Below are 25,464 nucleotides of genomic sequence, written 5' to 3'. Positions count from 1 at the left end.
GAAATGCACTGAGGTCCCTGAGGCCTGGTACAGGAAACCTGGGTTATCCCTTCTCACACCGTTTGATAAATACTGCAGAGAACAGACAAGCTAAACCCAAAAGCCCAACTGGTTTTCTTTTTTCTTTTCTTTTCTTTTCTTTGCTCTTTTTTTTTTTTTGATATTTTCTTTATTTACATTTCAAATATTATCCCCTTTCCTGGTTTCCCCTCCAAAAAAACACCCTTCCTCTATCCCCTTCCCCCTCTTTCTGCTCACCAACCCACCCACTCCCACTTCCTAGCCCTGTCATTCCCCCACACTGGGGTATAGAACCTTCATAGGACCAAGGGCCTCTTCTCCCATTGATGTCCAAGTGGGCCATTCTCTGCTACATATGCAGCTAGAGCCATGGGTCCCTCCATGTGTTTTCTTTGGTTGGTGGTTTAGTCCCTGGGTGCTCTGGGGGTACTAGCTAGTTCCTATGGAGCTGCAAACTCCTTCAGCTCCTTAGGTCCTGTCTCTAGCTCTTTCATTGGGGACCCTGTGCTCAGTCCAATGGATGGCTGTGAACATCCACTTCTGTCTTTGTCAGGCACTGGCAGAGCCTCGCAGGAGACAGCTATTTTGCAAGGCTCTGCCAACTAGTTTTCTTATCTAACCTTTTGTTGGTCAGCACAAGAATGCCTTTATTCATTGATCTGAGTTAGCCTCTGTGCATACACATTGGAACTAGGCATTTGGGGGGAGGGTGGGTACAATGAGGCCTCCAATAAAACAAACAAACAAACAAACAAAAATCAAACAAGTAAAATCAAGTAGATAAAAAGTCTAGATCACTTTGTTTTTAAACAAGGAAGTTCACCTGGTGTTCATCTTTGGTCTCTTGAGACGCTGTTCAAAGTTCATGGTGGTCTGTGCAAGCACTGACTATCAAAGAACCTCCAAGAGTGGATCTCACAACAAACTGAACTCAGGGAAGCTATCAGTTTCCATTTTCTCAGGAATCCCCAATTTGCAAACCGCACAAATGACAACAAACCACGAGCACCGAGTACGCTAGGACACTCATCTGTGGCGACCACTACAAGGACTTTCTACTGTGATTTCTAGAAAACTGATTTATTGCAGTTTGGATTCTAACTTGCAGAATACAGGCACCTTTTAATGAATTACAAGTAGCCTGGGGTAAAGCATCCATACTCTGGTGACAAAATGACATAAAGTCGCATGGGTAGAAGAAACGTGTGGAATGCTTCAAATGGATCCCTGTGATAACAAGCGTAAAATTATGACTGGGAAAAACAAATTACTCCAAGAACAAAAAAATGAAGTAAAGATGTGCACAAGTATCCCCTTCTTGCTTCTTTTTGATATATTACCCAAGATGTACCATGGAGTAGTTCTCAAACGCACTGTTTCTAGTGTCACATTATGGAGTATATTAGCTCCCCATTCATGTAGTTGTGCCTCCTTAGTGTCAATGCCCTCACAGGTAAATTGGAAACAGAATAAGAGCATTCATTACTCTGGGGTAGAGCTGAACAGATGCTCTTCACCTGGCACAGAGGGAATGACAATGTGTGGAAATGATTCATATGTTGGGTTTTAAGTCAACTGATTACAGAAAAGTAAGAGTAATCTATATCTTGCTTTAAAGCAGTTTCTCAACCCTCCTAATGCTGCAAACCTTTAATACCTCATGTTTTGATGACTCCCAACCATAAAATTATTTTTGTTGACATTTCATAACTAATTTAGCTACTATTAGGAATAATAATATAAGTATCTGACATTTCTGATGGTCTTGGGTGACTCCTGTAAAAGGGTCATCAGACCTCAAGAAATCACAACCCATGGGTTGAGAAACAGTTATATAATTTTTTTTAAGTCTGAGGAACAAATCATCATGTGTCAGAGATCAATCAAAAGGAACAAGCAAGTATTTGTCCCTTCTATATAACAATACCTGGAACCAGGAAGACCTTTGTTTAGACTAAAATCACACAAAAGGTCAGATGGGCATGCATACCACCATTGTTTAAGGATCAAATCAATGTACAAGTATCTGTAACATCCTAACAAAGGTCTCTTCCACCCAGCATTCTTCTAGAACATGTAACTTCTGTTGATACTTAACACTCTGAACTCCATCTAACCATCAGTATCAGAGTAGCTGCCACTGCAGTGTGACCCCAAGGATGTCCTCAAGTAAGACCAAGGCTTTCTTTGACCAAAGTTGTCAAAATTGTAATCAAATTCATGGTTTAATTGATATAATATTTAATCATAAATCTTACCCATTTTGAGGTGTACATTTCAGTAGCTTTTGATCTACTCAAAAGTTGTACAAACATCACTACAATTGGAAACAGAGTCCCTTATTTCATCAATGATTTGCATATTTCTCCATTCTATAATTATTTCTCTGTTAAAGAGGTGGTGATGCAAACTGAAGGTTTAGTTTGGCTTTTGAGTTCTCTCTCTCTCTCTCTCTCTCTCTCTCTCTCTCTCCTTCCTTCCTTCCTTCCTTCCTTCCTTCCTTCCTTCCTCTCTCTCTCTCTCTCTCTCTCTCTCTCTCTCACACACACACACACACACACACACATACCTTCTACTTCTTTACATTTCAAAAATCAATGGTCTGCTTCACCAAAATTAAAACAGAAGAAATCGGAGATGTCAAAAGAATAGGAGGAGGAGGAGGAGAAGGAGGAGGAGGAGAAGGAGAAAATGGTGTTAGGTATTTTTGTTAGTTATAAACAAAAGATTTCAAAGAGAACTCATAATTTCCCCATTTAGTTGATCAATTCCTTCCTGGAAGAACTCAACAGTTGGAATAATAAAAGAGAAGACATTTGGGAACTGGGAAGACAGCTCAGCAGTTAAGAACAACTTATTCTTCCATAGGACCTGGGTTTGGTTCACAGAATGCACATGGCAGCTGAAAGCCAACTATGACTGCAGCTTTAGGGGCTCTGACCACCCTCCTTACATCGCTTTCTGACCTCCATGGCATGTTCATGTTCAAGGAACATATACAGACATGATAGCACACACATACACACATACAAACACAGATAAAAATACATAAATCTGAAAACATAAGACAAAAAGAGAAAACTGTATAGATCTTCAATAATGAACAATGGGAGATATTTCCCTATAATATTCACAGCCCCAGATAATACAATGGACTCTGCAAAGATGCTCAGCCATGAAGTCACAGAACAAAACCACCAATGTATCTCTAATTAGCTTGTTAACTACCAGGAGGAGTACATCTTCTATAACTCCCCTTCCAAGATGGTCTCCAGATTGGATAATCACAGAAGATCCTAATAGAGTCACTCAAATTAAAAGGTTATTACAAAGTAAGGGTAGATAATGTGTTTGTGGTCTTTCCAGAGTAACAGGAGCTTAAAGAATATGGAGCAGAGGGGTGAATATAAAGGTGCTGGAATGGTTTAGAAGAGTACATGTGATAAGAAACAGATTTTGTTTGAGAACTGAAAGGAAAGATGGATGAGTAGAGAAGGGGTAGATCCAGTAGAACCTTGTGTTGGCCTGTAGAGACTGGATTTGGTACAGGAATTCTGAGAAGGAAAAGTACATTATCTCACTAAAAGGATAATTATTCACTTTATGTCATCAACATGACTTAAGGTGAACCTGCCTTTCTAGAGTGGTCCCTCTTCCCTGAGGGGTGGTCCCTTAGTCAAGTCATTGACCCAAATAAACTGCATTAACTATTTCATGTCCTGGGTAGTTTCAAATGCTAGGTCTAGAGAAATAGCTTCCCTTGATGGGCATGAACAAAGCACTGACCCAGGCTTCTGGGAAGAGTATATTCTTGGAAATGGAGCGGTAAATGTTTAGATAATTTGATTAAAACATGTTTTATTTGAAACTTTAAATTGGAGCACCAAATTAGGTCAACAAATCTACCATATACAGCTATATTTTCCTTATCTATGAAGTGAGGTCCATGTGCTGGGTTTAGCTCTTCTGATTTTTAGCAGAAAAATAGTGAAGCAGATGAGAACTACTCCTTACCTGTATTAATGCCCCTTTCATGCACCTTCTCATAAACCCTAAAAAGGGATGATTATGACATTACCCAGTAACTGGCATGTAATGCGGGAGTTAGAGTGTTTGTTCATGCAGGACAGCCCGTGTTATAGCTCTCCATCTTCAGTACACAGTGCTGTAACCCCAGCACACTAGAAGTGGAGGCAGGAGAATCAGAACTTTCAAGATGCCTTGGAGGTGCAAGAGACCCTATCTCAAAATATGAAATAACAGGTTATACCACTTTATTAGCTACAATGCATACTGTTTCCCTTTGTGCTCAGAGTGAAAACAAACTCTTTATCCTTATGGGCACAACTACAGTAGGCACTTTGCAAGGTAAGAAAGAAAGAACTAATGGAGAGCCTGGAGTGCCTGCCTTCAGAGAGCATCCTTTCCCCTTTCTCACCTCTGCAGGTAGGCTGTAAGTGCTCACTCTGGGAGTGTCCTTTAGCAGCTGGGGGGTGCTTCATCTACCTTGCTTTCTTCTGGTCTCACTAGGTAATTCTTAAATGTTTTTACAGTGTCCTGCTCCTGATTCCCCTAAGGTTATTGTCCCAAACCTGTATTCACTTTGGATTAACAGCACTGGGTGTGAGAGACCTCACCACCCATAGGATCAGCTTGTCCAAGAGTGCTTAATTATAAGCATCTTTTGCCCCTTGGCCCAGTTCTTTTTCTACTTAAGCTCTGTGTCAGTACCCCCAAGATGAAGTTAAAACCATCAGATCCCCTTTCTCTGTTCTTCCAATGTGTGCATTATTAAATTTCCTTTCTCTGCTTTTCACAATTATTCGTCTCTTTAATTGGGATATTGGGATGTGTGACCATGCTAGTCCTCTGAGAATCCTGTGGTGAGCCCTTTTGCCCTGAAGTTCCAGTTATAAACCCACAATGTGAGACAATCTTGTTAAATTTTCTGAGGCCCTCTCTCACAACTTTTCTCCCCAATTAAAACAGTAAACTCATTTCTATGTTAAGACCATGCATCTATTCTTCTCCTCACTCCAGTGGAACCCCATTAGATAGATTATTAGACTTTGGTTTAAATCTTCCATTCCCTGACTAAAGTCAAACTGAATTAAGTTTAACCTAATGCTGCTTCCACACCTATTTTAACTTTGGCTGCAGGGTTTATCTAAGCAATCTGCATTTGTAGTATGTTCAACTGAGGTTTTTCTATCAATGATAACTTCAGTGGGCTTATCATTTGGTGATAAGTATTTCCTTCCTTATCTGTAACCACTGGAACAAATGCCATGGGAGAGCAGAACCTGAATCCCCAAGGCCTAGAGCAACTCCTGACACATAGCAGGTATTCCATAAATGTCTGCCTAATAAACAAAGCTGCAAACTTACTTATTGGCTAGTATGATACTCCTTACGAAAACATCTGGGATTCTTTCCATTTATGGCTATTAGCGGAAAGCTTAATTATTATGTGAGCACATTTGTCTTTGATGTTCAGTGATATTGCTGTTGCTTTTGTTCTTCTGGATTTGGTTCACGTTATCTGATTTGTTATTCCAACCTAACTTCCCATTGTTCTGGTTTATTCAACATAAGCATTCTGCCTGCACCAGATAGCACATTTATATTTGGTACATTTCCTTCATTTTGATGTCCTAACACCAAATGTATGGGACTAAACTGCCTGCTCCCTTTTGTACAACATCTGAACATCTAAACGTCTAATTGAAAATGGGACTTAGAGACTGGGGAGATGGCTCAGCAATCAAAAGCCTCCCTTGAAATCATGACAGCCAAAGCTCAGATCTCCAGCTTTCCTGTGAAAGGCAGACATGGCAGCACACTCCTATAATCCCAGTGCTGAGGGTGTGGAGACTGGAGGATGCTAGGGATCAGCACCCATCAAAACTAGCTGAATCAGTTAGCTTACAGTCTGTGAGAGGCCATCTCCAAAAGCTACAGTGAAGAGTAGAAGAAGACATTCATTGTCCACCTCTAGTCTCCACACCCCCATCTGTACACCATGCACCTTTATGCATACAACTACAAGAAGTGGTACATACAATCTATACACATATGATACAAGAAAAAGAAAAGAAAATACAGCCCCAAATACTAAAATACATTGTGAACTGCTGTGGCTATTGTTACATAAGACAGCACAAACACTTTCACAGCTGTGAAGAAGAAAAAAAAATGATTAAAGGATTTCACGGGCTCTTAGTTCTGTTTTGCTTTATAAAGAGGTTGATTGGGGCTAATGAATTTGTGCTTCAGTTTAATTTCTTTGAATCACAGATGCACACCCCATACATGGATATTACACACAGTGAGTATCTGCATATGTGTTTACGTGTATGTATGTGTTTATATGTGTGTTGTGTATGTGTTGTATGTGCGTGAATGCAAGTAAACACACATTCATCAGAGAGTTCTTCCCTGTATTCCACAAAGATAAATGAAAGTCGAAAGGCCCACCGGGAAAAGCAGTTTCCATTTACAGAGGTTACAGGTCAGCACATCCAGAGAGAATACACCCAGACTTCATGTGATGAATTTCTTTTATACTTGAACATAGAAGTCAAATGCAGCCATGCTCTGGTTCACTTTGTGGTCACACATGAAAGAGATCAATAAATCATAGGACAGCTGACTTCAATAAGCCTCAAAGAATTTATGAATGGACCACAGATCTTCCAGTACAGCTTCTACCTAGAGACAGAAATATCCTTAATTTCTGTCATGTTCGGCCATTCTAACTATCTAACTCCAACAACTCCTCAACTTCGCAAAACTAAAGTCCACTGATCCTACAACTTCTTGCTGCCCTTACGCAATTCAAATTCCAGAATCAAACCTCTTGATCTTTCTTACATGTGACCTCAATTACCTCGGAAAAAGAACAGTCCTGGTTAAGACCAGTTGTCTGCCTCTCTGGAACCTGACTCCATGCAAAAAGAAAAATAAAGAGAGACTTGAAATGAAAGAAAAATTGAACCAGGCATGATGGTGCACATCTGTAATCCCAGCACTTTGGCGATTGAGGCAGGAGGATAATGAGTTCAAGATCAGCTTGGCCTACAAAGCAAGACCCCTGATAAATTAAACAAATTTTTTTTCTCTATGTAGTTTAATTTAGATAAGAAATTGCTAGCATCAAATTGCACCTTCATGATACTTGGTAATCTCACCACATTTCTAAACCTCCATTTCCTCCCACCATCGATCTCCATAAGCCATTCAGCTGTCTACCCCCCCCCATTCTGTTTTTGTCCCTGCTTTCTATATCACCAAGGAAACAAAATGTTCAGTCAGGATTTGCATAGCTCTGTCCACTGCATCAGCCCACTCACTCCACAGACAGCCACTGCCCTGCCTCTTCTGGAACGCCTACCGTCTTGTGCAGGGCGCCTCACTGTATTTCCCACCCCACTGTATTTCCTGGGCTCCAACCAGCACCATTTTCCCTGTCCATCCACCTACCTTCTCTATTGCTGTTCTTGCCTTCTAAACAAAATTCAACTGCAAGGACTTTTGGCATTTTCCCAGGTTCCACGGGGCCCCATTTACTCTCCTGTCTCTTAGAGCTGAACTCTCAAGATTAAATCAGATCTTTACTCCATACCTTCCCATTCATCCATTCATTCATTCACTTTTTTTTCAGCATAGATTCCCTTTTCCCCTTCTGTTACAGGTAACCATACATATGTATCCAATTAATAAGACTTCATTTATAATTACTAAGCCAAAAGCATTTTATATGCATACACTTTAATGTATATAAATGACATTTTTAAATTGTATTTATTTTATTTGTTTGAGGCTTTTCCTCGGCATTCTACTCCATTTTCGTCATCCACTATACTCCAGCATGCTCAGTTACAGTCATGCTGTTTTAGTAAGTATTGGCTGATACCAGTTTTCACAGTCTGCTAAGCCTTCGTCCATGTTTGGTCCCTCAGAATAACACTTAGATAACCAACAGCCCTGGTCAAACATTGCTCCAAGCCATCTATTCTGGGGAGGACCCTAAGGATTCTATTCTCCCATATCCTACCTCCCTACACTCCCATTTACCCCCTTTATGTCTCTCCTAATCTTCTCCATTCCCATTTATACTAACCCCACCCTGCCTTGTATTCATGTGAACAGTCTCGGTGACATATTTGATTCTCTTGTCTTCTTCCATCATACAGTGTAACAACAAAGTTTCTGAGTTATTCTCTCAAAGCCAATCATTTTCTGCCATTTTTTCCCTCAAACTCCTCTTATGACAGTCAACAAAGTGACCATCATTTCTTTTATCATCATTCTCAATGCTCCCCATTATGGGAACCATGATATAAGCCAAGTAATTCTATTAATCTGCTTAAATCCATTCAATGGCTTCCATCTCACTCTAGGGGAAAGACGAAATACCTGCAGTGGACTAAAAGACCTTGCATGACCCACCCGCCCCTGTGTAGCTTTATACAGCTTCACACAGGTGTATAGCACACCTTCCTGTGACTCCCAGCTCCAATCTCACTTTAATGAGGAATCACACTGTTTCCTGGATGTCCCCGGCCACTCCACTCATCCCAGGCATGTTTCACAGAGGGTTTCCTTAGCCCCTGGACCTGCCTCCCATCCCCATTCAACCAACAACTCTGATGCTATTTACTCATTCCCAAGACTCCATCTTTTCTCAAACCCCACTTATTCTTTTCCGCAGCATTTGTCTCTATTGCATATGGGGCAAATGTGCTTAAAGCAAGCCTTTAAGAATGTATGTAGCATTGGAAGTGTAAATGAAGAAAATACCTAATAAAAAATGAAAAAGAATGTATGTCTGTGTTCCAAACCAAGGTCCTCTGCGAGACCAAGTGCTCTTAACCTCTGAGCCATCACTCTGGTCCCTCAATTATGTTTTCTTGTAACTGATTGATTATGAAGAACTCTCCCTTTTTAGAATGTAAACTCTATGAGGAATTGACCGTGACCATTCTTTAATTGTTTCATCTTTACACTCTTGCTTGAAGACTAACCGAATAAATAAATCTTCAGTTAAAAGAAAACATAAGCAAACAACCTGCCCTGAGATGTTGCCATAATCTACGTTGTCTGTCTCTTGGCTTTCTGCAGGGCAACTGAATAACCTTCCAAATCCCTGAATTTACGTCTTCTATCCCCCCCACCCCCGCATCCTTCTCATCCTCCTCCTTCCTATCCTGTGGTGTTTCTTTGTTGATACACCATCTGACACTGTAGTCTTGGATAGCTTTGAATTTACTATTTCAAGATTGTCTTAAAACTCATAATGTCTCTGTCCATACTCCTCAGTGCTGGATAGCCAGGAACCACCATACCCGGTCAGGAATTTGTCTGACTTTTGTCTATGCTGTATAGACAGAGCTTTCATGATGCTTAGCAAGTGCTCTGGAACTGAGGGCCATCCCAGGATGTTCAGTGAATGTCTGGTTTCCTGACAGTGATTTAAACCAATTTCCCTGCATTTCCTACTTGAACTATAATATCCTATTTTAGTGGTCAGCTTTGTCTTCTCCAGTAACTGTTCCAGGATTCCTATTAATGTACCTATGCTTCCTTCACAAAATGGAACAAATTCTTCAAGTTTCAACTTGAATCAAAACTTGCATGTTCATTACCTACAGAGAATAATGTCAACCACTAAAATCAAGACCTGAAAGAAGGACAAGAAAATCTGAAAAGATATGAGAAAGGACAAGAACCTGTCACACCCCTGGATTTGGCTTCAGTCTTTCATGAGATGGAAGTCAAGAGCTTCGATACAACTAACTAAAATTACAGTGAATATTGCCTGCATATAAATTATTCTTTTTTCAGAAATGCTTCAGAATATTCAAACAGCTAATAAACCTAAGACCAAAAACAAATGTGACCTTTGAGTTTAACCTTACTTTTTTCTCATCTATAAATCTGTATTTTTCTGAGAACATTTCACAAGGTTTAGAAGCATATTTTTTTGCCTAAACTTGTATCTTCACTCCTTTTGGACTGTGTTTATAGGAAGAATTCCTTTGTCATGTTCTGACTTAATGTTTTTACTTAATCAACTGCTCTTTCTCTTCTAAAACTTGTACAACACAGTCATAAGCCCCCATATAATCTTTTTTTTTTTACAAAAGAAATTATTCAGATAAAAATAAGCATATCAAAACATTATTACATAATCTTATATATTTAGAGACAGTTTATATTCATTGAAAATGAAATCTAAAAGCTCCCAAAAGCCAAACACACCCTCTTGCCTTGCCTTGCCTTGGGTGCATGAATCTTTCCTTCTCCTCTCTCTCTCCCCTCTTTTTCTCCTTTTCTTCCTTATGGCTTTTTAGAGACAGTATCTCCTATACTCCAATCTATCCTGGAACTCACTATGTAGCCAGGGTGACTTTGAGCTACTGATCTCCCTAGTTCTGTATCCTGAATGTTGGTGTTAGAGGTATTTGCCATTGTGCATGGCTCCTCCGGGAGTTCCATTCTCCACTGTCAATCAATACCCAGAAGCACCTGAGTAGAAATCTCTAGGAAGAACTCAGTTATATAGGAAGAGCATCTAGTCAAGTCTCCTGCAGTTCCTGAGGGAACAGAATGCTTTCAGTTCAGGGCCAAGGTTCTCAGTGTGAGAGGAAGAAGTTCCCATTCCTTTCTAAGCAAGGTCTCTGGTGTATGTACAACCATATTCCACTGTTTCTCCTCTTCCCCAATGCTATGGTTTCCATGAGTTCAAACAAAAGCCTATGGCCTTCCACATTCAAGCATGAAATTATATATATATATAAAATACACACATATGCTTAAAATATACAAACCCAATTACTAATTCTTGTAAAGTTGCTAATATCAGGATGACAACAAGTATAATTAATTGAAGTAAGAATAACAATGCCAACATATTATTCCTAGATGTCAATGTTCTTCCCCCTGCCCTGTAACTAGTCTGTCTGTGTCTCTGTGTAAGTGCTGGGTATGCTAAGCTGCTTTTAATTTGAAGTCAAATCTATAGCTCATCCTGGAGCTTGGGTCAAACTGGCAAGGTCTCTTGGCAGTTTCTGATTTGTCATCACAGAACTGTGAAAGAAAGCAGCCCAGCTTAGCTCGAAGTCTGGGTTCCATCTCAAGATGTGCAAAAGATCAAAACAATTACCTCTTCGAGGACATCAGCCAGCTTGCTGAGGATTTCATCAGGAAGGCTCTGGAATGTTGGAACACTGGAAAACAGAAAAAAAGGGAGATGCTGAACACCTGCATGGCAGCTTGCTATAACAAATGTGGCTACATGAAAATGCTAGCATTTCATGACTAAGAATCTACAGATAATGACCAAACTGTTTGAGGAATCATCACAGTATGTTTGATGTCTAAAAAGGAAAGGGTATGTATTCCAATCAGGGTTTCTATTTCTGTGATAAACACCATGACCAAGAGCAAGCTGGAGAGGAAATGGTCTATTTGGCTTATATTCCCACATCATTGGAGGAAGTCAGGGCAGGAAATCAAGCAAGGCAAAAATCTGGAAGCAGAAGCTGATACAGAGGCCATAGAGAGGTGCTTACTGGCTTGCTCATCATGGCTTGCTCAGCTTGCTTTCTAGTAGAACCCAGAACCACCAGCCCAAAGAAGGTACTGCCTACAATGGGTTAAACAAACCCTCCCCATCAATAACTAATTAAGAAAGTGTCTTGCAGGCTTGCCTGCAACCCAGTCTTATGGAGGCCTTCTCTTAATTTCCCTCTCAGAAGACTCTAACTTATGTCAAATTGACATAAAACTAGCCAGCACAAGAGGCCTCTTGTTATCTTGACAAACACATTACTATTAAGACTCGGACTTTTCTTTCTTATTCACCCTCAAGATCACACATTAATATAAGTGTAAAACATTTTACAAACTTAAAAGGCCCAACAGCTTCACAAATTTAAATACTTTAAAAATTCAGTATCTCTTTTAAAAAGTCTAACATCTCTTTTAAAGTTGTTAAGTCTCTTAACTGTGGGCTCCTTTAAAATCAAAAATAAATTAAATACTTTCTTATTTCAAGAGAGAAGAACCAGGGTATAGTCAAATCAAAAACAAAACTTGCAACTTGCAAAGAACTTGGTGTTTAGCATCTGAGATCCATTCAGAAGCTCCTGGGTTCCTCCTATAATGGGCTTGGGTCTCTTTTCTGGCTCTGTTTCCTGCAGTACATACTGTCTGTCTTTTAGTCTCCAGCTCCCTCCACTCCACTGCTGCTGCTGTTCTTGGTGGTCATCCCACAGTACTGGCATCTCTAAAGTGCTGGGGGTCTCTTGTTGCAATTAGGCTGCACGTTCAGCAATAACCTCTCCTCCTCAGCTCTCCTCAGGGAACTTCACCTCTGCCACACAGGGTCAAACCTCAGCTGATCTTCTTGACCCCTTCCTGCCTTCAAAACCACCTCCACCTGAGTGATACTTATCTGTCAAATTTAACTGCCAGCATGAAAAATAACCTTGGCTGCCTCCAGCATACAGCTTTAGTGTGGTGACCCTGAGAAAACACACCTCAAAAGTCTTCACCTCGATAATGCCGGTCTCTTAATCTACTTAATCACAGGTGGTTCTTCAGCCCCAGCTGACCAGCATCCTTTGACCATGGAAGCAAAGATTTGACGTTAGTGGTTCTGGTCTCTTGTTAACTCCAGCTGATTCATCAGTTCCCCCTGACCAGACACCACAGATGCTTCAAACAATCAGGCCAATAGGGTCTTCATTTCCTACTGCATCTTCACAAGCCAGGCAGGCCTCTGTCATACTGTTCTCGACACTACTGTCTTCCAAGCCCCTACAGAACATCCTACTGAGCTCTCAATACTCCATGACTTTCTTAGCCCAAAGTTCCAAAGTCCTCCCACATTCCTTTCAAAAGCAACATGGTCAGGTCTGTCACAGCAATACCCTACTGTCTGGTACTGATTTCTGTTCTCATCAGGGTTTCTATTGCTGTGATAAAACACAATGACTGAAAGAAAATTGGGCAGTAAAGGGTTTCTTTGACTTACAAGTCATATCTTAGTCCATCATTGAAGAAATTTGGGGCAGGAATATGAGGACAAGAGTTGATGCAGAGACCACGAAGAGATGTTGCCTACTGCCTTGTTTCCCATGGTGTGCTCAGCCTGATTTCTTATAGAAGCTAGGACCACCAGCTCAGGAATGGCCCCACCCACAATGGGCCTGGCCCTCCCCATTGGTCTCTGCTTAAGAAAACACCCCACAGGCTTGTGATCTACAATTACATCATCTTTCTCTAGGCATTTTCTTAATCACAGCTCTCTCTCTCTCTCTCTCTCTCTCTCTCTCTCTCTCTCTCTCTCTCTCTCTCTCTCTCTCTCTCTCTCTCTCTCTCTCTGCTCTAATGGCTCTCCCTTGTGTCAAGTTGACCTAAAACTAGTCACAGTATGTTGCAAATAAGGGCTTATGTTTGGACACTGCAGGTCAATCTACACTTCTTTTTTATTCATGTGACTTTGAGGACCTCAGCCATGATGGGGAGACAACCCCTGTCCCCATCCATCTCCTCTCGCAAGATCCCACAAAGCTCCACCTGCTTTTCCCAGGTTCTCCTATGTACACAATTTTCTCTGTGCTATCTCCTACCCACCCTTCACGTCATTCTAATTGATGATTGAATATCTTCATCAGCTGTTGTTCTCAGTACCTCACCTACTAACTCAGGTTCTCCTAGCATGATTCTTTTTCTTTAGCTCAAAGTCTTGGTGGTTATGAACTAGGACATACTAGACAGACACACTTGCCTCTCCGAGATACCAAGCCCTCCTGTGCCCTCATGATAACTGTAATCAGAGAATCAGAGGTGGAGTGTTGTGGAGTCTGGTGAGGGGGGAGAGAGAGAGAGAGAGAGAGAGAGAGAGAGAGAGAGAGAGAGAGAGAGAGAGAGAGAGAGAGAGAGAGAGAGAGAGAGAGAGAGTTGTCTCCCCATCATGGTTGAGGCCCTCAAAGTCACATAAATAAATAGAAATGGGGATTTATCGGTAGTGTCCAAACACTAGGCTCTTATTTGTTCTTGAGAGCATGTGTTTACTGCGAAGATGAAAACACATTAAACACAAGAACTGTACATGGGTTGAGTGAGATTCATAATTCATAAGCCCAGTATCATTTATTGAGTCAACTTATGAAGGCACTGTCTGTGAATACTTGATAAGACAGTGATTTGAAAAAACAAAAAAACAAAAACAACACCAATTCTGAGATATTCTAATTTCCATGAATGAGAACTCCTGCAAAGAAGCTGTGACTACAAAACCTGATTAGCTGACTGAATTCAAAGGTGTGGAGAGGACAGAACATTACTACATGTGCAGAGCCAGATTATCCCAGGGCATCATTAGCACTCCTCATCACCATTGTCTGTGTTTAATCCGAGATTTTGGTGACTTTTGGTTAAATACTGTAGAATGTAAGAACCAAAGCCTAGTTTCTACCAACTGAAAGACTAAAAATGCTGTCTCCTAGCATCTGAGGCCTATAGACGTTTCCCTTGCTTTGTTAGAACCCGCTGTCTACCATATATATATCCATCAACAAAAGTAAGAAAATTGTGATCTCACTAGAACATGATATTTGAAAGCTGTGATCGTGGGCCAGGGTCAGTCATATTAGGCCCCAGAATAAGCCATCTCTTTCGTTCCTTTGAGGACAGAGCTGTTTCTCTCACTGACACTTTAGGACAATGGACTGGAGGACAGGAAAAGGAGAGATGGACTGCAAGGGGCAGGCACAACTATAAACCGAAAGATGAAGACCATGTATGCTTTGGAATGGCTGCTAAAGCTTTAAGTCTCCTCAGGACCAGATTGTAGCATCATTGGTCCCATGTTTACATGTAAACTTGACACGAGTATTAATCAACCAAAGCAGCTTAGAGTGCACCATTGCTTGCCCTCCCAACTCTTCCCATCCCAGTTCTGAGGTATTCTTCCCTCTTAGTGCAATCAATGCAAAGCCTTCTACAGAACTGACAAAAAGCACTGCTCTAAACTCTGCACCTGCCCGAGGGCACTGTGGATTGCTTCCTTGCCCTTGGGATCACTGAAGGAAAAGGTCCCACAGCCCAGCCCTTTGTTTTTCTGGCTAGCACCTGTGTGCTTCCATAAACACTTCTTAATTTTAGAAACAGCCTGGATTAGAAGGGTTTTGGTTTGAGAAAATGTATTCAAATTAGACAAAGTAAAACAAAAACTTACATGGTTTTGGTGCAAATAAATGTTAGTTCCCTTCATCTCCCCCAGGTCTCGTTTCTTTCCAAGAAACAGTAAGTGAAATTAGTGAATGATCTCAAAGGTAAAAACTGAAAAAAAAAAAAGCTTCATATTTTTAAAATTTTATTTGCTCTACTTTTTTTGAGGCAGTGTCTTACACTGGATCCCAGGCTGGCGTTGAACTCACGACAATCCACCTGCCTCAGCTTCCCAAATTCTAGCCTTACCATCATTGATCATGAAACCCAGCCTAAACATCATTTATAGGTGAACTAATAAACAATAAGCTAACACCCATTAATTAAGATATATTTCCTGAAAGTCTAATGGAAATGCCAGCTGGTGTGTGGGACTAAAGTCCCATTTCCTCAAGCAGCGGTGCCTGAATGGAGAGACTACAAATGAGAGACTGTATATCACATGTCTGATTGCTGATTCAGAGCACAATTCCAGATATGTGAGAGAAAGACAATGCAAGGAGCCTTAGCAATGCAGCTTTGAACCAAGCATGAATGACCCGTCTACCGTTAATTTATCACTCAATTCCCACTACTCAGGGCAAAGCCTAGTGATAAATTTCCAGGGTTTATGCACTGCTGCAGCAATTCTTCCGGGACCACCTCCTTACGTCCCTGATCTGTGCCAGGTGGGCTTTTCCAGAAGGCAGTCAACTTCAACAGCTGGAAGGGACAGAAGATTATCCAGCTGTGGTTCTCAATCTGTGGGTTGAGACCCCTCTGGGGGTCACATATCAGATATTTACATTACGATTCGTAACAGTAGCAAAATTACAGTTACCACAACCTGAGGAACCGTATAGGCTGAGAAGAACTGTGGTGGAGGAAGCCAGTTCCCGGAGTTCTGTGGGTTGAAAAACTCCACCCCTTCCTTGTTCTTTTGATGAAATCTATTTCAACTCCTGAGATGTTAGATTAATTGGTGTTCCACCACATTGAGTATTTGTGGAAAATACACACTACAACTGAGTTTTGTGGTTGGATGTTGTCTTAAAAAACTCCCTTTACTTCTTCGGGGCAGCTTCTATTTAAATACAGGCTATGTTTTCAGTGCCATGAAAGCTATCAATGAGACAAAGAAAACAAAACAGTATTCTCTTGACCATGCAGCACATTAAGTAAAAACAAAAATGTTTGGAGTTAGGAGAATATTTCAAATTTATTATGCTGTATAATTTTAAATATTTTAAAAACACTTCGCTGGGGCTGTGGATTTGGCTCAGGGGTTGAGCTCTTATGTAACAAGCATAAGGCCCTGTTTCTAGACCCAGAACAGAACAATCACACAAACAAATTGTGTAGCATTTATTAAAACAAATAAAGAATCCTTTATAAGACCAAAGATTAAGAAGTGAGCTAACAGATGATCCAGCAGGTATAAGCACCTGCTGTGTAAGCATGAAGTCCAGAGCTCAGATCCCAGCACATACATCTGTAAATCCCAGCATCAAATACACGTGTAATCACAGCACCACTGTATTGGGTAGAGAAAGAGCAACTGCTGTGTCTTGCTGGGGGCATGAGTCCAGGTTCAGTGAGAGACTCAGTCTCAAGGAAATGAGTGGAGAAAGATAGAAAAGGATGCCCAAAGACTTCCTCTGACTCCCAAGAGCAAACATGTACACACACACACACACACACTCACTCATACACTCATATACACATACACAAACATACACATGCACAGGCACATGTATACACACACAAACACACACACTCATACATGCACACTTAAATAGGTGTACACACCATATCCAAGCATGAAAAATAATAAGAAAGGGCCACTAACATCTGGTTCACTTCTGGACTTACATGAAAATCATTCAATAGAAAAAAAAATGTCCTGAGTTCATTAGTTACTCTGAAGACACTTCTGTTCTTTAAGATCTCATGACCTATTGTTCTTTAAACATCAGATAAGTTCTATCTTATAAGTAACCTGTTTTCTGAGAATTATCTGTCTGTCAGTAGTTTGAACTCCACCAACAGAACAACCGAGGAATAGTTAGTTTAAAATTGTACCCAGAAAAGAGATGAGTGGACTTTTCTCAAATGCATCAAAAGACATCAATTGAGTCCAACAATTTTGGTGAATGGTAATTCAAGATAGGGCTTTCTGGTTTGAAAAGCTGAAGGCAACCCATTAAGAGAACAAACTTGCACACAGAATGTTAAACACTAGAGAAGAATATTTTATGGTTAAAATAATGTGTTATACCAATTTGTATGTTAATTGCAAGTAATTTCTACAGATGGGTCAAATGTCCTGGTTCCTAAGGATTTGCACTGGGCCTGAAGTAAGAGACCACGTTTCACTGCAAGATAATAGAGGTGATTAAGTGTGATGCTTTTCCATTTGTTTTTCTCACTGAATGAAGCTGGGGCTTGGAATCTAATGACAGAAGATGGAAGATGAGATCTGAATGTTTTTTATTTGCCAGGCATTACTGGGCTAAGGGTTTTATAGATAACAAGAATTTCATTTTTACAACAACCTTATCACTAGCCCATTCTAGCCATGCATTTTACAGATAAGTGCGACCAACCTTGAGAGGTTGTCTAAGGTCGTATCAGAGTACATCAGAAGGAAAAAAAAAAAAAAAACCACTCCCATTTAGATGGATGGGAGCTCATGAATTCCTCACTAAAATATGTAATTTACAGAGAGGATACCAGAAAATGCTTTTTAGAATAGTGCTTTGCCAGCAGGTGGTGATGGTACATGTCTATCATCCAGCGTTCAGTGGCTAAGGCAAGAAGATAACCATGAGTTTGAAGTTAGCCTCATCTATACAGAATGTCAGCCCTGGTTAGCCAGCCCTCCAGTGAGATCTTGTTCCAACAAAACAAAAATAACAACAAAAACATCCTAGCATATTAATCTTTTAGATAATGATTTATAAATAATCACTCAGTTTAATACTATTTGATTGAGTGACAGTTATTTTCCAAATTTTTCTTATGAAAACTATCAAATACATTATAAAGGAGAAAGAATAGCTTAAGAATACTAGAACCTTGCTCACATTATAATGTTTTTACATGGTTATTTTCTATTTATCTGAATATATATACTAAGCTACAAGCAAATGTAATTGAACAAATATTTAGCATTATGTTCCAGATTTTCAAAACCTCTTCACTGATAAATCAACAGATAACTCATAAAATTGAAGGCAAGAGGATGCTGAGTTTGAGGCTAACCTGGGCTATACAGAAAAATTTAGTGTAAGTTTTATAGCAAGATACAGTTTTAAACAAATCAAATTCAGGGGGTGGGGATATTGGGGAAGTGCCAGTATAGGGGTCTTCCTAAATGACCTTGATATCATTGCTATACAGAACAAAAGAAAGTCAATAATATCATCACAAATATTACATATTGTCTAAGAATATCTTTTTTTTAAATTGGGATTTTTAAGATTTATTTTTTTAATCTTATGTGTATAGGTGTTTTGCCTGTATGCATATCTGTGCACCAAGTATACGCAGTGCCCTGATGGCTAGAAGATGGTATCAGATCCTCTGGAACTGGAGTTACAACGGTTGTGAGCTGCCATGAAGATGCTAGAACTTGAACTCGTGTCCTCTGAGAGAACAGCCAGGGCTCCTAACCCCTGAGCAATCTCTCCAGCCTCTATTAATTAGTTATATTTTTAATTTTTCAGGAGCAGGAGAGGCAACTCAGAGGTCAAGAATGTATACTGTTTTTATAGAAGACCAGAATTTGGCTTCCAGCACCCACATCAGGTGGTTTATGCCACCTGCAACTCCAGCTCCAGGGGACCCAGTGCCCTCTCCTGGCCTCTGTGGGTACTGCACTCATACTTGCATATACTGTCACAAAGACACACATATATACACATAATAAAAATGAAATAAATCTTAAAATGATCCTTAAAATTTATTTTCAAAGAAGACATGGTTGATGTCAGGATATTGCTTTTGACTACAGTATCCCTTCAGTCTCCTATTGAATGCCAAACTTCCCACTATTTATGGCATTGGTATTTTGAAGACTTTGGAAAAGTTATAATAATAGATATGTCCAATAAACCTAACTAGTCTTGGTATTTTATTTCTTACAATCTAAAGAGTAGAAGTTAATAATGGAGAGACTAAGTACAAATATATTACAACCATATAAGAACACATATAGAATACTTGTTATACATAATATCCAATAACAATTATATAGAAAGGTAGTTCCTAAGGTGTGTTTTAAGCATTCCTTCAAAATTTTTCATGGTAGCCTTCAAAGCTAAAACTGCCTTCATAATGCATTTAAGTGATTGTTTGCTTTTTTGACTCTTATTCCTATATATACAAACAGTGAAATTATCTAAGGACTATCTAAAATATGTTATCAGTTATTATCATTATCATTTTGATGACTAACAGTATGTCCATTGCATATTCTTATGCATGCATGCACATGCCTGCATGCCCTGGGGGAGGAGGTAGTGTTTTAAGGGCCTGGTAGATTCCAACAAAGAGATCAGAGTGCCTGGGTTTTCCTGTGCAGAGAAAGTAGAACCGCGGGCAGGGATGCATGCAGCAGGTAGTAGTGAAATAAGTAGAAACTCAAGCTCCTTGCAAATCACTGTAAAGATTTAATATGAGTGAAAGGTAGGGGTCACTACAGCATTTCGACCCATGGTAACATTATAGGGCTTGCATACTGAAGAGAGAATATGCTCTGAAGTAGCATAGAAAGGAACTGGGAGACCAGATAGCCAGTGTGTGGCATGGCAGGTGATGGAGGTTGGGACAGGGTAGAAAACAGTCATGGTGAGAAGTCACTGGACTCTGTGCTGGGTTTTGAAAGTAGAAGACATGTGGCTGTAGGCTGTGAGACAGGAATGGGAGGAAGGGTGGCCCCTTGAGATTGAAAGGAGGACTCAGAGAAAAAAAAAAGTAAGATTTCTTCTTATCAACAATATGTTATAAACAAGTTTTACACCCTACTTAGTAACTTAGTACTAAATAGTTTTAGTTTACAAAAGGATGGATAGACAGACAGACAGATAGACAGACAGACAGACAGACAGACAGACAGATAGATGATAGATAGATAGATAGATAGATAGATAGATAGATAGATAGATAGATAGATTATTAGGGGTGGAAGCACAGTAGAAGAATCTCTATCACTCCTGATCTTTATAGGACAAGCTAGTCAAAAATTTATAATCCTTTGGCATCAGCAAGAGCTGGAATTACAGCCATGCACCACCAGGCCTGGTCATCATTTGTAAATATAAATTGTTGAACATTGCAGAATATTTTGGTAATGCAAGTCCTGGAGAGGTAGAGGCAGAAAGATCAGTAATTGAAGGCCAGCCTGGACTACCTGAGATCCTCTCTAAAAAAATAATGTACCTACCTACCTATATGCCTACAAACAATATTAGATGAAGCCATACATAATAGACTTTATAAAACAAAGTCTCTCCAGTAAACTTTGAAAACAGCTTAGTAATGCCTTCAAAACAGAGCAAAACATACAAAATTATATTAATATATTAATGGTTATAGTAAAGTCTTTTGACACTGTCATAAAAAAATCAATTCTGAATCAAATTTAATGCTCCCAATACAGACAAATATTATTTATATAACAGTAACTTAGTACAGAATTAAAGAAGAAATCTCTGACTTACCAGATAAATCGATTCGTGTGGGTATAATATTAAAAGATTAAGTAGGGAGATGGAAAGAAAATGAGGCCCTCTAAATCAACATGAGCAGAACTAAGTGAACTCCCAGAGACTGAAGTAACATGCACAGGGCCTGCAGCAGTCTATACCAGCTCATGTGCCTAGACATCATGGCTTCCAGCTTAGTATTTTTATAGGACTCTTAAGAACATGAACAAGTGGGTCTCTGACTCTTGTGCCTTCTCTTGGGCTCTTTTGCTTCTGTTGGTGTGCCTTGCCCAACTTCGATGTGATAATTCTTGTTTTATTACATTTTATTTTGTTATATTTCAATATAGCAAATGGATTGGCTCTATTCTGCTCACCACTGTGGACCAACTCTCTTTTGCTAACAATTCGCCTTTATTGGGCAATGGCCCTAAGCCTTTAATAGCTGTTCCTAGATAAATCTTCTCATAGATACTTGTCTCATAGATTAGCTTCTTCTCACCTGCTCTTTTCTAATGAGAGATAGAAAGGAGTGGCTCCAGATGGGAGGGGCAGTGGGAAGGGATCGAGAGGAGCAGAGGAAGGGGAAACTAAAGGATGAACTGTCCTACTGAAACTACTATCAGGATAAACTGTGTGAGAAGAGAATCTATTTTCAATAAAAGGAGTGGGGGAGTAGGGAGGTGGGAGGATCTAGAAGATAGTGGAGGAAAAGACTATGATCAAAATATATCATATGAAAAAATTTAATAAATTTTAAAAATGATTAAGGAAAGAGTCCTTTTTAACATTATAGTTATCTGATCATTCCTTAGTAAGATCATAAAAAAAAATTCCTGCTCCAGGATAGCTGCCAGGCTGACCTACTCAGCTACCACCAAGACCCAGATCCAGGGCTTTTAGTTGGTCCACTCCAGTATCTACCCCATCTATGAGCTGCTGGAGCACTTGAATGGGGTTGTCCTGCCAAGTAAAAGCTTTAGAATCTCCATGACACGGGGCAACAACAGGATATCCAAGAGCAGTCCAGGAAAGAATCCAGTATAGTGGATCCAGATAGTGTAGCAAAAGCCAGAGACCTCAAACCAAACCAATGACTCATGCAATGAGCACATAAGTAAAGATGTGTGGACAGGTGTACACTGTGTGCCATACCCTGTGTGCCACACACTGAGTGACACACCACCGCTTCAATGGCAAGATGGGGGAGGGGTTGTTTGGTCTTTTTTTTTTCTTTAGGGCAAGGGGGTTGCAAGAGCAGAGGGTAGATATGAAGGGATGGGGAGACAGGTGAGATTGGGATGCCTCATGTGAAATTCACAAAGAAACAATAAAAAGTTTTAAAATGTTTCCTGCTCCAGGCATACCCCCCACACTCATGTGTCATTATTTTAGATTGTCCTGCCTCAATTTAACAGTTGCTGAGATGCCAGGGATGCACTATAAATACCTGACTCTCCCTTAACTGCATGGCTTGGCACTAACCCCAGGCCAGCGTGTTATACAAGAGCCATATAACTGGTCTTACCTCCCAACTCCCGCTCCCTACATCTCTATCTGATCTATTCTGCTCGCCACTGTGGACTGACTCTCTTTTGCTAACGATGCGCCTTTATCAGACAATAGTCCTAACCCTTTAATAGCTGCTCTTATCTCGCTAGATTATGAGAAGCTGACAGATTTTGTGCATGAAAGTACTTCAGACAAAGCAAGCCAGTGTGGAGATATGAGATATGCTCTTATTATCTATGTGGTAAGGTTTAAATTCTTTGTACTGGATAATGGTATACAGGGAAAGCATATAGACTTTAGACTCAAAAGGAATCAGATTGAACTAGGGTCTGTGACTCACTGTTAATTATTTCTTCAGCAGATTAACTTCTTTAAACTTTAGTTACCTTTGAAAAGGGAGAGGGGACTGCACCCAGCACATAGGGTCATGGTGAAGACAGGATTATAACAGTGAGTGGCTCGTACTAAACACCTACTTCAGTATATATCATGTGTATATATTATTCTAATTTTATGTCCACTGCTATGACAAAATGTCCTGACCTAAATCAACTTCATGGAGGAAAAGTTCATTTGGCTTCAAATACCAGGTTAACCGTCCATTACTGTAGGAGCATCCTATTAGTCTATCAAGGCAAGAACTCAAAGCATCACAACTACTTCAAGAGCAAAGAGAGAGAGAGAGAGAGAGAGAGAGAGAGAGAGAGAGAGAGAGAGAGAGAGAGAGAGAGAGAGAGAGAACACACAAGTCTTTGCTTGCTGATTCTAAAAACTCTTAAAAAAAAAAAACAAAACAACTCAGAGCCCATCCCATGAGGGTGCCACCACATTCGTATGGGTCTTCCCATCACAGCTTATAACTAGACAATCCCCACAGACCTGCCCATAGACCAACCTACTCTAGGAATTATTCCTTGTTTGAGACGTCCTGGGTGATTCTGTGTTGTGGCAAATTGACACTTACATTCAACCATCACATAAACACACAGATACATTATTTGAGAGTTTCAACAATCTAACACATAATATAATGTGCCAGACATGGAACTCAGACTAAACTTGAGTCCCTAGTAGGTTGAAGATAAAACTCTTAGCAGGATGCTTTCTTAGCCTTCACGGCTCTGGGTAAGGTCCCCAGTACACTCAAAGTGTGACATGGTGGTTCATTCCTGAGATTTTAGCACTAATGAGGTGGAGACTCGAGAACTAGGAGTTGAAGATCATCCTCAGCTCCATGTGGAGTTGAAGGCTTGCCTGAGCTACAGATCACATAACATAAAAAGTGCTATAAATATCTATTTTATTACATTTCATTCATTCCCCCTTCTTCCTTCCCTTTGCTTCTTATTTTTCCTCTCTCCCTTTCTTCTCTCCTTCCCTCGCTCCCCTCTCTATTTTCTCTCTTTCAGCAAAGTCTTGTTGTGTTGCCATGCTGGACTTGAACTCACAACAATGCTCCTATCTCTGCCTCTTTCATGCTAGGTATCCACCCTGCTTCTACATATTTTTCTAATTGAATTATATTTGATATATGTTAACAATTCTCCTTTTGCAGTGAGATTTAATTACATGCATTGTTTATATCTCTTAACACAATTTGAAGACAAGTTATGCTTCAGAAGTAGGGAGTACTTTCCATTGTCCTTGATATCAAGAACACAAAGGACCCTTGCACTCCACTAACTTTCGGCTTTTGTTGTCCCAGAAGAGGAAGGCAACATTTTCAGCCTCAGAACCCTGTTGCTTCAAGTTGTTTCCTAGAAAATTCAATCCAGAGAAAGTCACTGACCGAGTTCACTTACTGCTGCTGTAACACACACAATGACTAAAACCAACGTGAGGAGGAAGGGGTTCATTTGGCTTGCAAGTTAGAGTCCATGTTCAAGTAAAGCCAGGGAAGGAACTCGGGGCGTGGGTGGGGGGATCTTGCAGTTAGGAACTGAAACAGAGACCTTGAAGCAGTGCTGAACATTGGCATAATTGGCTTGCTTTTGTAAGGACCATCTACCCAGAGTTCCTACTGCCCAGAGAAGGCTGAGCCCTCCCATATCAATCATTAATCAAGAAAATGCAGCCGAGATATACCCCCAGACCAAAAGGATGGAGGCAATTCCTCAGTTAAGATTCTGTCTTTCCAGGTTACTCTGCTTTGTGTCACATTGACAAAAACTAAACAGCACAGCTACTGTTGGAGAAATGTTCCCCAAAGCCTGGCAAATACAGAAGTGGATGCTCACAGTCATCTATAAGATGGAACACAGGGCCCCCAAATACCCTTTTTCAAGTGAAGTTAGGCTTTTAAAATGGTATGTGTAATCAAGTAACTGGATATAAAATTAACTCAAACAAGTCAATGGCCTTTCTGTACAAAAAGGATAAACAGGCTGAGAAAAAAATTAGAGAAACAACACCATTCTCAATAGTCACAAATAATATAAAATGCCTTGGTGTGACTCTAACTAAGGAAGTGAAAGATCTGTATGATAAGAACTTCAAGTCTCTGAAGAAAGAAATTAAAGAAGATCTCAGAAGATGGAAAGATCTCCCATGCTCATGGATTGGCAGGATCAATATAGTAAAAATGGCTATCTTGCCAAAAGCAATCTTCAGATTCAATGCAATCCCCATCAAAATTCCAACTCAATTCTTCAACGAATTAGAAAGGGCAATCGGCAGATTCATCTGAAATAACAAAAAACCTAGGATAGCAAAAACTCTTCTCAAGGATAAAAGAACCTCTGGTGGAATCACCATGCCTGACCTAAAGCTTTACTACAGAGCAATTGTGATAAAAACTGCATGGTACTGGTATAGTGACAGACAAGTAGACCAATGGAACAGAATTGAAGACCCAGAGATGAACCCACACACCTATGGTCACTTGATCTTTGACAAGGGAGCTAAAACCATCCAGTGGAAAAAAAGACAGCATTTTCAACAAATGGTGCTGGCACAACTGACGGTTATCATATAGAAGAATGCGAATTGATCCATTCCTATC

The 25,464-nt window shown here is 40.1% G+C and overlaps 1 protein-coding gene across 3 annotated transcripts in view; it reads right to left on the bottom strand.

Moving 5' to 3' along the window:
• The window catches only part of Prkg1 (protein kinase cGMP-dependent 1), a 1,217,686-nt gene that overhangs the window by 321,699 nt on the left and 870,523 nt on the right, over nucleotides 1-25,464 (bottom strand). For all 3 annotated transcript variants that reach the window (XM_021151357.3, XM_021151356.3, XM_085834099.1), the window contains one exon: nucleotides 11,189-11,252. In XM_021151357.3, coding sequence (XP_021007016.1) covers nucleotides 11,189-11,252 — 64 coding nt within the window. The remainder of the gene's footprint in view (nucleotides 1-11,188; nucleotides 11,253-25,464) is intronic.

Source organism: Mus caroli, unplaced genomic scaffold (assembly GCF_978045245.1).
Source record: "Mus caroli unplaced genomic scaffold, Mus_caroli_1 scaffold_20, whole genome shotgun sequence".
In the NCBI taxonomy this organism is placed as follows: domain Eukaryota; kingdom Metazoa; phylum Chordata; class Mammalia; order Rodentia; family Muridae; genus Mus; species Mus caroli.
This window is presented reverse-complemented; position numbering and strand designations above follow the sequence as displayed.